The sequence below is a fragment of the Canis lupus genome, chromosome 4, assembly GCF_003254725.2.
Source record: "Canis lupus dingo isolate Sandy chromosome 4, ASM325472v2, whole genome shotgun sequence".
Taxonomy (NCBI): Eukaryota; Metazoa; Chordata; class Mammalia; order Carnivora; family Canidae; genus Canis; species Canis lupus.
In genome coordinates this window covers 8,013,407-8,028,520 of record NC_064246.1, presented here as the reverse complement: position 1 = coordinate 8,028,520, position 15,114 = coordinate 8,013,407, and the positions used below count along the sequence as shown (strand labels likewise).

Genomic DNA, 15,114 nt, shown 5'->3' with positions numbered 1-15,114 from the left:
ATCTAGTTATTTATCTTCCCATTCATTGATCAACTCATTGCAATCTGCTTTTCTGCCTCATAACTATTGAAATTGTCCTATTACCTTCATAATTGCTAAATCTAGTGCATACTCTTCTTATTTTACATTTTTGTAGCATATGATAGTATTGACTGCTTAATTCTCCTTTGGAAGTTCCCTTTTCTTCAGCTCTGAGGCATCTTTTCTTTGAAATTTCTTTCTGTAAGAATATTTTATTTTTCTAGATATATCCTAGATTCCTCAGTTGCAAATAAAAGAAACCAGATTATGAGGCGCCTAGGGCTCAGGTTGGTTAAGCGTCCAACTCCTAGTTTCAGCTCAGGTCATGATCTCAGGGTCAAGAGATTGAACCCCATGTGCAGCTCCACACTGAATGAGGAGTCTGCTTGAGATCCTCTCCCTCTCCTTCTTTACCCCCCTACCACCTGCCCACCCTGCTCACGTACGCATGTGCTCACTCTCAAATACGTACGTACATACATACATACATATAAACCAGCTTAAACTACCCTAAGCAGAACAGGGAAATGAATTATAAAGATTCAGGAGTATTCTATGAAAGCAGCTAGGTATCTCTATCTTCCATCTTTGCTTCTTTGTTTGCTTCCTATTTCATTTAATTGGCTCTTTGCCTCTCTGTTGTACATGAGGTTTAAAAGTGCCCACCTGTAACTAATTCCGATAGAGAAATTCTTGTTACAAAGTACAAATACCTCTAGAAGGACTTACAGTGTATATATCTTTTTAAGGGTTTAAGTTAATTATATCTTCCAGATACAATTTTTTTTTTTTAAGATTTTTTTATTTGAGAGAAAGCAAGCACACAGAGGGAGAAGCAGAAGCAGACTCCCTGCTGAGCAGGAAGCCCAACACAGGGCTTGATCCCACAACCCTGAGATCATGACCTGAGTCAAAGGCAGACACTCTTGACTGAGCCATCCAGGCACCCCAAAAGTCCAGATATAATTTATCATCTTTTCAGTATTCTCTCATTTACAACTTTCTTTCATTTACACTTTTAAGGTAACTTATTAATAGTTTAATTTTTACTCTATTAAGTGGAAGTGAATTTGCCATATATAGGTTTATTGGAATGTGACACTGTTAATTTTTATCTTCCCTGACCCTAAAATTAGTTTTTGTTTATTTTTTAAATGAGTTCTCAGCTTGTATTATGGAAAGATTTTTAAGCTATTCTTGAACTTGACGTTCTATTATGGAAAGAAGAAACACTGTTTTGACTAATTATGAATACTTCCAGTACAGATTGCAATTTTAAAAGGACTGACATCAGTATTTAGCAGTTTAGAGAAATAATAGAATTGTGACGGGGGCGGGGGGCCTTAATATTTTAGAAAAAGCCATGTTGTTGTGTCAAGTCATCTTGTGTGTGTTTCTCCACTAAAAATAATTAATGCATTGTTATTATAGTAAACTTAGAAAGTAGTAATCTTTAGAAAAATAATACATTGTAGCAAAGTAAAGATACTCAATGAAAGAATTCAGTCACAGTACCCAAAGATAGCTATTGTTTTTGAGCAGATTTCATATTTTAAGGCTTTTTCTTTTCTTTTTAAGCTTCGTGCCTAATGTGGGGCTTGAACTCATGACTCTGAGATCAAGAGTCACATGCTCTTGGTAGAGCCAGCCAGGCACCCCCCCCCCCGATTTTATGTATTTTTAATAAAATATAATTGTAGTTTTCATTAGAAGCATCCAGATACAATATTTAGCCCTGTGTTCATTGATACTTAGATTATTTTAGTTTTTCACTAACAAAGCATCTGGCTGATACTGTAAAAGTTCCCAATATCTTGATTATAGTGCTCCTGATATGGAAGAGATATTGACTGAATCAGAAATTAAGTTGGATGGTGTTAGACAAAAGATATTGCAAGTAGCCCAAGAGCTCTCAGGAGAAGACATGCATCAGTTTCATAGAGCCATTACTACAGGTAAGTGTAGGTTCACTTCAGTGGTAACATTAAAAAAAAACAACAGTGTGTTACGTGATTTATATGTGAGTTGCATGAATTTTAATTGACACAGTGAAATTTTATTGGCTTTAAGAATTGGGACTTCTGAATAGTAATATAAAGATAATCCAAAAACATTTAATTTGTATTATTTTTCCAATTATGTAGAATAGTCATTGATAGATTTTAATAAAGTTACTGAAAAAAAAACAGGCCTTACAGAATGAACTTTTATTCTTTGAGTGTATAGGGTGTATTCAGACAAGGCACATCTCATTTCCCAGTACAGGTATATCTTACTGATGGCCCTAAGTTTCAGGTTAGTGGGTTCATAAAAGAGAATGTATCGCCTAGCCAGATAGACTCAACATCTCATCGTGTGACTCCATACTGGAATTTTAAGATTATACTGGGCTTTATATAAACACAAATCACTTTATATATACACACAAATCAGTCATGTAAATATTTGAAGCCCTCGGTTCTTTTATCTTCATGCTTTTCTTAATGTGAATTCACTGACAGGAGAGATGCTATATAATTGAGGAAGACAAAGTCAGAGGTTGATTCATATGTATGAGAGTTCTCTGTTTCTTTTAAATAGCTGATTCCACTGAACTCAGGGCATTTCATAATGAAAAATGAGCTGCTCAGTGGGTCTAGCTTAGTGTGAACATTTATAATTTCAGCTTGTTCTTCAGAAATGTCAACCTGTAGTATGTATGTTCATGTGTCTTTTGTTGTTGTTGCTCAATAATTATACATACAGTTGATCCTTGAACAATGGGTCAGGATTAGGGGTGCCAACTCCTTGTACAGCCAAAAATCTACATAAAACTTTTGACTCCCCCAAAACTACCAATAGCCTACTATTGACTGGAAGTCATACCGATAACATAAGTTTGTTAACAGGTATTTTGTATATTATGTGTATTGGCTGTATTCTTAGAATAAAGTAGAAAAGAAAATCATGAGGAGAAGAAAATACATTTATAGTACTGTACTATATTTATTGAAAAAATCCACATAGGCATGTACTATTGCAGTGTTCAAGGGTTACCTGTTATTTTGTGTATTTTTTTTTACTGAGGTATAACTGACATATAACATATTAGTTATATAATATATTAGTTCTAGGTGTACATTGTATATGTTGTGAAATGATCAGAAGAAGTCTAGTTAATATCCATAACTATATGTAGTTAACAATTATGTTTTCATATGACGAACTTTTAAGGTCTATTATTATTGGGCAGCCCTGGTGGCGCAGCGGTTTAGCGCCGCCTGCAGCCCGGGGTGTGATCCTGGAGACTTGGGATGGAGTCTCATGTCAGGCTCCCTGCATGGAGCCTGCTTCTCCCTCTTCCTGTGTCTCTGCCTCTCTCTCTCTCTCTCTCATAAATAAATAAATAAATAAAATCTTTAAAAAACAAAAAAAGGTCTATTATTATTAACTGTAGTTATCATGCTGTACATTTCCATTTTGCCCACCTCCCACCTCTGGCAACTACTTAAAATGTCTTTTTATACGAATAAAGAAAGTACCTGCTTATCTCACTTAAAGATGAGTTTTGTTACTCAAAATTGAAGTGATAACTCAAACAGTTGTATGAAGAGTCATTCTAGTACATTCCCAAAGGAGATCCATTCCCGTTGTCATTTATTATTTATCAGAGATTTGTTTTTTTAAGTAATAGCACACATAATAAAAAGATTTGATGAACTCAGTTTGTGCTGTCATGTGGCAAAACCTTGAATGTGACAGGTTTGGCAGGGTTGGGAGAGAAGATCTAATTACTGGTGAGGAGAAGGGTGAAGTGAAAGCTAAAACAAGTCTCTTGAAGACATGAGAATATCTTCATGATCTTATGGTAGAAAAGATTTTTTTTGAAATAACACGAGCATTAACTACTAAAGGAAAAATGGATCAGTTGGATTTCATTAAAATTAAGACATTTATTAGAAGACATCATTAACAAAGTGAAAAGGCAAGCTGAAGTCTGAGAGGAGACATACATACCCTGGATAAAGGACTCACATAGGGAATATATGAAGAATTCCTACAAATCAAGAAGACAGGCAATTTTAAAAATTGGACAAGGGTGCGTGGCTGGCTCAGTGAGTGGGTAGAGCTTCCTGATCTCTGGGTCATGACTTCAAGCCCCATGTTGGGTGTAGAGATTACTTTAGAAAAAATGAACAAAAAACTTCAGGGGTTTCAAAATGAATATTCACATGGCTAATAAGCATATGAAAAGGTGCTGAACATTATTCACTAGAGTCATGCAAACTAAAGCCAAATGGTACTGTTTACTTACCTGCATGATTAAATTATAAAGACTGACAATACACTTTAAGAAACTTTGGCTAAAAATATGTGCCTACTGTATGATCCCTTTTGGATATGTACCCAATAAAAGTAAGGCTCTTGTCACCAAAAGACATATGCAAGAAAGCTCATAACAGCTGTAGTGATAATATCCTAAAACTGAAAAATGACCCAAGATGTTCATTAGCAGGAGGATGGATAAATGAATTACGGTGTAGTTGTACAGCATAACAAATACATAGCAAAAATGATAAACATGCATACTAGTGAATATGAATCTCACAATCTATTGGGCAAAATAAGCAGACTCAAAGCAATACTGTTGTGTAGTTCCATTTAAGTGAAGTTCAAAAAGAGGCAAAATTAATCTAGGGAGTTAAAAGGCAGGATAGTGGTTACTTGGTAAAGGTTAGGGGCAGAGATTACTGACTAGAGGCATGAGGGAACCCTCTGGAGTGATAGAAATGTTTTGTATTTATAGCTGGGTGGTGGTAGGTACATAGTGTGCACAAATTAAAAATTGAGTTGTACACAATATAAATTATAAGTCTTTTTTTTTTTTTCAATGTCACTATTGACAAATTTTTAGTTCCTTTTTCCAGAGCAGTTCTTTGTATCAGGAGATCATATCAATAATCTCTTTGTGGTGGAGGGGTGCCTGTCTGGCTTAGAAGAGAGTGTGACTCTTTTTTTTTAAGATTTTATTTATCATGAGAGACACAGAGAGGCAGAGACACAGGGAGAGGGAGAAGCAGGCTCCATGCAGGGAGCCTGATGTGGGACTTGATCGTGGGACTTGATCACTGGTCGTCCAGAATCAGGCCCTGGGCCGAAAGGAGCGCTAAACTGCTGAGCCTCCCAGGCGTCCCAAGTGTGTGACTCTTGATCTTGGGGTCATGAGTTTGAGCCCCAGGTTGGGTGTAGAGATGACTTAAATTTAAAAACAAAAATGTCTTCATGGCAGTCTTTGGTGAAAATATGTGCCAAAGTTTAGTAAAAACAGCTATGCGATTCATATTGATGATATTCTTCATCAAAATCCCTTTGGTGAGGTTTTTCTCGTGTACCCTGACATTTCTAGTTGTTAGGCAGGGCAGATGATGTTTGTGGCAATGTTTGCCTTGTTCTATTTGATCTCCTGAAATTTTTATCTCAGTTTCCAGAAAGTCCTTGATCTGAAGAAGCAGTTACAGTCTAAATGTCTTACTGTAGCAAAGTGAACAAATCACATTCTACAGCTTCTAAGTATCCTGTTAGCTTGGATAACTAAAGGCAAGAGTTTGAATAACTTCCATAAGTGCAATCATTTTTCTGTCACTTCATGCAGTAAGTTTATCTTATATAAAAATTCGTGGCAATATAATGCATATAATAAAAGCTGGCTGCAGTAGTCTTCACTTTTGAATTCAGTCCATGCTTAGAACTTTAATACTTCTGCAAAAACTGGTATATTTTCCTCACAATGTTGATTCTTCATCATATAATGATGTGTTAGGTTAAACTTCTCAATTCTGTATTAGTTCAAGGTTAAGCCTACTAATCTTAGGACATCGTAGATTTGTTTTATTTGTCCCAGTAATCTATTTTTGTATATTCTTTAATTGTCAGTGAATAAAGTGTAAGGAAAGACTTTAAATAAAAGTGAGGATCATATGGATAGTGACATGAAAAGAAACCTAATTTGGCTTTTAGAACGAAATAGATAAATGGAGAAGAAAAGACAAAATGGACATTTCATGGAGTCAGTAGAATGTTTCTTAAGTCAGGAAGGAAGCACTGCATTCTTGAAAAGAGTTAGGGCATTAATAAAATGGAAGCAATCTTCAGGTTTTCTCCCTTCAGTGTATCATTGAGGATTATTTGAAGCACCAAGTCCATTTTAGGCCTTTATCTTTTCTTTGTAAATTTTTTTGTAGACTACCTACTCTTGGTTTAAAAATGTAAGGTTTCCCTATATCTCACTTTTCTGTAGCTAAGTCCTTAAAATAAAATGAGATTCTTTTAAGTCAAAGCAATAAAGTTTTTTTCTTAAAGTTAAGGAATAAAGCAGTTAAATAAAGAGCTATCTGGGACTTAAAATTTTGCTGACAGATACTTTATTTGATAAAATAAGGTTATTTATAATTAGAGTAGCATTAACAATATGATGCTTATGAATAGCTTGCTGCTTGTAATTGTTAAATGCTTGTTTTGGTGTTACTCCAAATAGTTGTTCTTTTGACTTGAAGATAAAACAATTCTGGCATTGAACTAAAGGAGTTCTGTGCTTTTCCTCATTAAGAATAGTGCTAATGGCACGCAGAGCATTTCCCTAAGGGATACTTGTGTGAGCTCAAACATTGAGTATCCTCCTAATAATTGAACAACAACAAAAAGTTAGGTCTGTTTTCTACACATTTCTTATCAGAGTAGATTACAGATTGTCCCAAGGGATGGTTAAACAAATGAACGAATACTTAGTTGCTTGAAATAAGTCACATAAAAAAATGTTGGGCTCTATTATGTTTTTATTTTGTGTTTTTCTTTTGTTGAAAAATTAACAGTTGGGGGAAAATGTTCTCCATCTCAAAAAAAATTTTTTTTTTAGCTTCTATCACTCTGATAATGATAAAGATTGTCATTTAATTTTAAGACATTTTGGTGCACGTAACTAAGTTTAGACCACAACTAATATTTTAATTCTCTTATTCAGGAATGTTAATGATGAGTTAAGTGGGTGTTTTAGGCCAGTTAGAGATTGTTTTTTAAGCTGTTGTTCTCTATGACCTTTGCAATATCCCTAAGTTATAGATGTTATCCTTACTGCTAAGTAAGTGGGAAAATTGAGTTATACAGAAGTTAAGCAACTTGCCCAATATAAGTTAGTAAATGGTATCATTGGTTTCTTACCATATGGATTTAATTTATCTTTTGACTTAAGAACCTGACTCCTACCTAGTAAAGGCTTAATCTTGCTTTAAGTCCCCTTCCCTCAAATATTAGGGTTTTCCTTAACCCAGCACATGTTATAGCTTTTATGTTGCTCTTTTGTTCATAGCACTTAAAACCTTCACATTTATGTACCATGTAGTTTCTTTCTATTGTCTCTTTTTCCTGTATTAGAATGTAGATTCCACAAGTCTCTGCAGATTTTGTTGTTGTTTCCTCATATATCCCAGACACTTAACAGGTGTTTGATAAGTGTTGACAGAATGAAGAACAAACTATTTTAAAAGGGTTATTCTCTTTTTGTTCAACCAAATCCTTTATCTGATAGTTTGCTTTGCAAATTTTTTTGACTTTTTTTTTTCCTTCCAAAAAAGGAATGTGTTTCCAGAAGCTGTTACTTCAATGTGATAGTAGAAATAGGATCAGTATTAATATTTAAGAATTTTTAAGTGTCATTTTATCAGTACAGAGAAATTTGATACAGTTTCAGTATATTAGCAAAATTCCAAAGGCTCACTGAAAAAAGTGAACTAAGATAGAAAGAGTTTGGAATAATAGAAAAATTTAGTGAAGGGAAAGATACAGCTGAAAATTGAAGTTATCTGTTTATGCATGAGATTCAGTATATCAGAGATGTTAGTTAAGCTAAAGCTAAGGACTAAAACAGATGAAAAAACCATGACATTTTGGTGGCTTAACAAAACAGGAATTGTTTCTTTCTCACTTTAAAGTCCAGGCTTTCTAATGGTAGTTTGCATGTGCTTTACCAGCTTAGTCATTCAGGGACCCAGGATCTTGGGGTTCTGGTATAATCAATACATGGTTTCCAAGATGAGCTAGGGCATCAAAATAAAACCAGTGGATTTTGGGAAAGAATAGTATGCAGTGATACCCGAGGTTTTAATGGTCCAGCCCTGCAAAAGATAGATCATGTCTGCCCAGATTTTATTGGCCAGTCACACGGCCACATCTAACAGCAAGGGAGAATGAGAAATGCAGTCTCTTCCTGTGCCAAGGATAATGAAATATATTTGGTAAATAGTCAGTTTTTCTCTGCCCAATATGATAATTTGATGTCCATTTGATTTAGTGGAAAATCCAGATATATACATGATGATTTTAAATTTTTTCATGAATATATTTTAATTTTGTTTGAAATCATTCATTTACCTAATTTGAGAATAATTTTATAACTGAAAGAATGATTAGAGGATAACTAGTTCTGCTACCCCATTTTCTAAATGAGCTTAGTGATGGTAGTGGAATTGAAATCTGTTTTATCTGTTCTGATAGATCTTCTAGTAGACTACCTTCTCTCTGATAGCTAGTATTTAGTGCTTTATCCTCCTTTAAGTGTTTTTTCCAAAGCCAAAAGCTTTTTACTTGACAGTATCAGATCCTCAGATCATGTATCTTGTTAAAGACACTCGTCCTTCCTTTAATTTTACTTATACATGCAAGTAAAATAGGTATAGTTTAAATTTCCATTTAAATGTGAGATGGTTCGATAACCATTTTTCCTATTTTAATCACAATTTAATATGTGTATGTATCATAGTGCAAAAACCCTGTGGTGAGTAGTAGGACCATGAGTTTTCTGGGTTACAAGAACTCAGTTTATAAACAATCTTTTAGATAAATGTCTGGTTCACATAACTTAGACTGTCCATGTATGAGATCTTTTAGCCCAGTTTCTCTTTTCACCTTTAAATACTCCTATTGCTTTTCTGAAATCCTATTTCAGAAAACTACTTTTTTGAGCTGAGGTCTGTTGGTTGGTAAGAATGGAGCTAAGTGGGGAACGTGGAAGAGACGGCTTCTTATTTAGTTTTGTACGTGACAAACTACTTCAAACTGAATACACCTTTGTAGGAATAAACATCAGTGTTCGTTAACATCATTTGCCATTACTTAGAATTACAGTGCATGTTGGGCTAGGGTAACATTTTAAAAGAACGGCCTCTTTTAAAGTGAGTTAGTATATTGCAAAGACAATAAAAAGTAAGAGAAAAACCACTGATTTCTTTGAAGAAGTTAGAAAATGTTGTCTGACAAAAATTAATCACCTTCATTCCTTTTCTTTAAAGACAAATGATGGAAAATGCATTGTGAGCTTCATTTTTCCAAAGATAGTACCCTTCATTCTTATTTTAATTATTCTCACTTCAGTTTAATTCAGCAGTTATAGAGGCTCCCTGTCCAGACACTGATAAATTATTCCATATAAATCCTGCAGTGTAGGTAGAGGTCTGCTTTTCACAAATGAGGAAATTGAAGTGCCATAAAGTTAGAAAATGACCTTAGTTCACACAGCTAATGAGACTGAGTTAGCTTTTGAACCTCATTTCAGGTCTGTGCCCATTCTCCTATTTGGAGGAAGGCTAGAGGCAGGGAGGTGAGGAGGCCATGGTTGTCATTATAGGTGTGAAGTGAATAGGGCCTCCAGGTTGGTGTTAGCAGTGGGGATGGAAGGCAAAGAGCATACTTTTAGGGTATGTTTTTTTAAAATGTGCAAGAGAAAGGAAATAGTCTCAGGACAACCTTTAGGTTTCTGGTTTGGCCAGCTGGTTGAATGGGGATATTATTTAAGAGAAGAAAACCAGAAGATGGAAGGGGTTTTAGATGATTAATTGGAAATTGTGGGGCATCCAAGTAACTGCCTAATAAGCAGTTGGATATATGGGTCTAGAGAACTGATAATACAATATAGGACTGATTTTCAGTTACAGGCTTAGAATTATCAGCTTATAAGTTGTTGTTGGGTTCATAGACATGAATAAAATTGTTCAGGGAGAGTATAGGGTGAGAAGAAAGTCAAAGACTGAGTCCTGTGGAACTAAAGGGAATAGAGTATTTGATGGAATAGACTCCCAGAAGAACCAGGAGAGAGTGGAACCCAGAGCTTATTAGATGGTTTGGACAAGCCTTATAGGAGAGGAGATGGGCAGTTAAGAATTGGTATGGAGGTAGTGGAGGAAGTTTGTACTCAATACCTCTTTTTCTGTTGTGTGCTAATAAGAGAGGATGGGAGGTGGGCAGTGGCTTGGAATTGATGGGAGACTGGAGATACAAGGATGGCTGTGAAGGGAATGGGGGTGAGAACTTAACCAGGGACATTTAATAGTTATGGTTTACTATTTTTAAAAGTTACCTGATCAATAAATTTGTTTTTTTCTACATAGGAATAGGAGTGAAGGAGGTAGAAAGTTAGAATAATTTGTGGTTAGGAATTTTTTTTTTAAAGATTTTATTTATTTATTCATGAGAGACACAGAGACATAGGCAGAGGGAGAAGAAGCAGGCTCCATGCAGGGAGCCCAATGTGGGACCCGATCCCGGGATTCCAGGATCACATCCTGAGCCAAAGGTAGGCGCTCAACTGCTGAGCCTCTGAGGCATCCCATGTGGTTAGGATTAGTTGCAGCAGGATGGCAGTGGGAGAAGTAGTACAAGATGCTCAGCTTAATAAACTACTGTGGTCATTTTGGTTAAAAGAATACTTCTGTATCTTTCGGTAAGTAGTGTATTAACTGATGAGTAGCAAAATTAGTAAATAATACGAATTTCGGCATGTCTAGTTTATCTCATAAGCCAAACAGGCTCTATGATTCCAAGATACTGTATTAGTTTGTTGGGGCTGCCATAGTAAAATACCACAGACTGGGTGGCTTAAACAACAGGAATTTATTTTTCCACAGTTCTCGAGCCTTAAAGTCCAATATCAAGGTGTTGGCAAGTTTGGTTTTTTTTCTGAGGCCTCTCTCTGGATTAAAGGTGGCCCCTTTCTTTCTGTGACATCACATGGTCTTTCCTCTTTGCACAGGCATCCCTAGTGTTTGTTCTGTGTGCCGATCTCCTCTTCTTACAAGAACACCAGTCACGTTGAATTAATCGTCTGAGTTACTTGGGTTAGAGCTTCCACATATAAATTTGGGGGAGGTGCATAGTTTAGCCCATAACCTACTTTATGGTTTTATGCAGTGCAGCTAGGGGATAAGCTGCAAAATTAATGTTACTTTGGGTTTGGGAGACCAGGGAGTTGCTTTAAGTCTAGAGGTATGGTTGGGGGGACTTGTGTTGTGCGGCTGAGTTGTGGCTCCCTTCTGTAAACCTTCAAAGAAATGCTCTAAGGAGACAAGCAGATAGCATTTGGGAAGTCTACCAGGAACCAGGGATATTAACAGGTGTTTCATGCACAGCATATTTCCTCAGGTTGCAGTAGTAGTCTTTGAGGTAGGTTCAGGGGAGCTTTGCTTTATTTGAGACATACTCCCTGATGGTGAGGGGAGCGGAGCGCCTCTGCACATAGGGGAGACGTCTTAGGGGAAGGGATCTGTCCTGCATCTTATCAAATGATCAAAGGATGCTCACCTCTCCTACCCAGTAAGTGCCAGCCAAACCTTGCTTTTTTTTTTTCTTCTACTCCCTTTATTTATATCTCAATGGTTAGAGCGAGGATGATGAGAAAGGAATAGAGATTTGATGAGTAGTGGAGAGAGTAGAGGTAGAGGCAGGCCTGTGAATCTCCACATAGGTAGGATCCCTAGTCACTGAATGACTGTCATTCTAATGGAGGAAGTCATGAGTTCAGTGATGTTCCGAATATCAAATCATGTCTCAGTGGCTTCATTTAGCTAGGGAAAGACAGACAAATTAAACAAAAGATCTTTCTACCAGCATCTAAAAATCAAGAAATGATTTGATAAATAGCTTATGCTTATATTTTACAGCACTTGATAAGCAATTTTTTAGTAAATATAGTTTAACATAGTAAGACAATGAAAGAATATATTTAGAGTTTGAAGTTTATATTGATTTATATAATAATTTATGTTCCTGTTAAAATATTTTGAATTTCATTGAAAGGGAAAAGGGAGTTGGAAAGGCTGACAGGAGATGTTTAAGGGATTAGTATAGTGACTAAATGAGATAGGAAGAGAGTGTGATCCTTTGGTATTTAGCAGTCATGTTGGAGGGATTTAGAAGATCCCCAGATTACTATTAACTTTTCTACTCATTCACGTTTGCTTTTTAAACATAAAATTTACTCACTGAGGTGAAGTAGAAAGAGAGCCTTTTCTGTCAGACAGACCTGGGTTTGTTTGCTCTGATAGTCCTTAGATCTGTAACCTTGGAACATAATATACAACCTGTTTGAATTTTAGCTTTCTCACCTGTTATGTGGGATTGGGAATAACTGCCTCATGGGTTGCTTTGAAAACTAGATGAAGTATGTTTATGAAAGGCATTTCTTACTTTGGCACATAACTGTTAACAAATGTTTGTCCTCTTCCCTTCTGGAATTTAGCAGAATTAATCTGTAGTAATGTGCTAAATTTTAAAATTTATTTTTATTTTGGGTTAAAAAATCAGTAATACTTATTTTCTCAGCATACACTCTTCAGTGCTAAAGTAAAAGCCCTGCTCAGTGGACAATTCAAATTAAACAAAATCCGAATTAGTGAAATTGTGTTTAAGTTTTACTATTGGTAGTATAATTGCATATCCTTTCAAAGCTAAGGCTCATGGATATATTTTCAATGTATAATTTATGTGTTTGCGTATAAGACTTTTTAGCAGAATGGCATGTGAATCAGACCTGGATCTGATTTTACTCTAATATTTTAGTGATCTAATAAAGCTAACTTGAAAAAATTCAGATAGTATTCTTAAAAATAGCTAAAAATGCAGTTTTAAAAATTTAGTTACAATTTATACACCATAAAATTAACCCTTTTAAATTGTCTAATTCAGTGGTTTTTACTGTAACAAGTCGTATAGCTGTCACCACTAATTCCAGAATGTTTTCATCATCCCAGAAGGACACCCCTTACACATTCGCAGTCATTCCTCATCTTCCTTCCCCCACGCCAATATACCCATAGCTAGGCAACCACTAATTTACTTTGTCTCCATTGGATTTGCCTCTTTTGGATATTTCATGTAGATAGAATCATATGATTTGTGGCCTTTTGTGTCTGGCTTTTGTCACTTAGCATAATGTTTTCAAGGCTCTTGTATGTGTCATAGCATGTATCAGAATTCTATCCTTTTTTTAGGGCTGAGTAATATTCCACACTATGTGTATGTATATACCACATTTTGTTTATCCATTCATCAATGATGGACATTTGGGTTGTTTCTACTCTTTGGTTATTGTGAACAGTACTGCTATGAACATTTGTAAGTTTGTGTGAACCTCTGCTTTTAGTTTCTTGTGTATATACCTAGGGGTGGAATTGCTGGGTCATAAGGCAAGCAATTTTTTAAAAACACTAAAAGCCTGGAGAGAGAGTTGAGAGATGCAAAATTTGAATTTAGAGTGAGACCTCTGTCTTGTTTGTTTACCTTTATATATGGTTTTTGATGGAGATTTGGATTGGATGTATATTGCTTAAGTATTATAAGAATAAGTAAAAATCAGGAGTCTTTAATTGGGTTTCCTTCTATATGTTCTAAAAGAGGAACAAGGAGAAAAATAACAAATTACATAAAAGCAACCTACAGACTTCTCTCTTACTGGCAGCTGATTCTGTAAATAATTCTAATTGGATTTCATCCAAGGTAAAAGCAGAAGGGGAAGGCATTGTTTGATGGAATATGGCAGTAGGTTGAAATTTTTCACCTTGGGGATTATTCACTGAAAATAACGGATGTCCTTTTCATCAAGTTGAAACATAACTTGTTTAAACATCCTTTTACCTAGATGTGACCAGAACTGCTTTTCAGTGTTTTGGGCCAGATGTCCTTGAACTTTCTTTGTGGTATATCATGAAACCTAACTACCATGGAGCAGAAATGGACACCTCATCTCAGGATTAACTTTAATCAAACACATTCCAAGGACAACTTAAGTAATGACTTTAGATATATTTGAAAATGCAGTGTTTGATGGCCATCCATGTTAACATAGATTGACACCACAGATAAATTTTGAAGGCTGTTGTTCTGTATCTTTTTTTTTTTCCTATAAAAAATAAATCAGGTAACTTTAAGACCTCTAATTCTGAACTTCCATCAGTTTGAACTTTTAATCTTGTAGGAATATTTCTTTCTTAATGGACTTAAATCCAAAGTACTATAAATTAAGTATAATTAGGTTATTTTTGAACGTTTGAATACTAGATTTTAAAATATTTTTGTCAAAGCACGTATCATCTCATAAAACTAGTGAGGAAGAACAGGGAGAGATTATTTTAAAGAATTTACTAGGGATCCCTGGGTGGCGCAGCGGTTTGGCGCCTGCCTTTGGCCCAGGGCGCGATCCTGGAGACCTGGGATCGAATCCCACGTCAGGCTCCCGGTGCATGGAGCCTGCTTCTCCCTCTGCCTATGTCTCTGCCTCTCTCTCTCTCTATGTGACTATCATAAATAAATAAAATTTAAAAAAAAAAAAAAAAAAAAAAAAAACAAAAAAAAAAAAAAGAATTTACTAAACATTTGAGTCTCTTCTCAAGGTCCCTTTGGGAGTGGGGAAAAGAGAAAGTTGTAAAGGCATTGTTCTTTCCCTCAAAACTCTGTAGTGAAAAAAATAGGTATTCATAAATCAGAGCTGGCTGAAACATTTAGCCGAAGTATAAGTTTTATGTAATGGGTATGGAGAAATGAGTGCTGCCTTGACTGGGCGTATCAGAACATTTAAACTTCTCCTACAGGTAGAAAAGGATTTAGAGAAGTCAGCTTAGGCACAGAATAGCATGGAATCATGAAAGTTTATGGTAGGAGAGACTAGAGAATAAAGTTAAACAAAAGCACAAAGCATAGAGAATAGCTGAACTGGATTTAGTAGGAGAAAAAGTGATTATGCTTTATATGGAATTGAATGTAAAGAAGCAGGTAAGGGGAAGGACATGAACTTTT

The 15,114-nt window shown here is 35.6% G+C and overlaps 1 protein-coding gene across 1 annotated transcript in view; it reads left to right on the top strand.

The window, feature by feature from the left end:
• The window catches only part of TSNAX (translin associated factor X), a 30,442-nt gene that overhangs the window by 4,525 nt on the left and 10,803 nt on the right, over positions 1–15,114 (top strand). Inside the window, exon 4 of the mRNA XM_025448456.3 lies at positions 1,846–1,976. Within this exon, the coding sequence (XP_025304241.1) occupies positions 1,846–1,976 (131 nt within the window). The remainder of the gene's footprint in view (positions 1–1,845; positions 1,977–15,114) is intronic.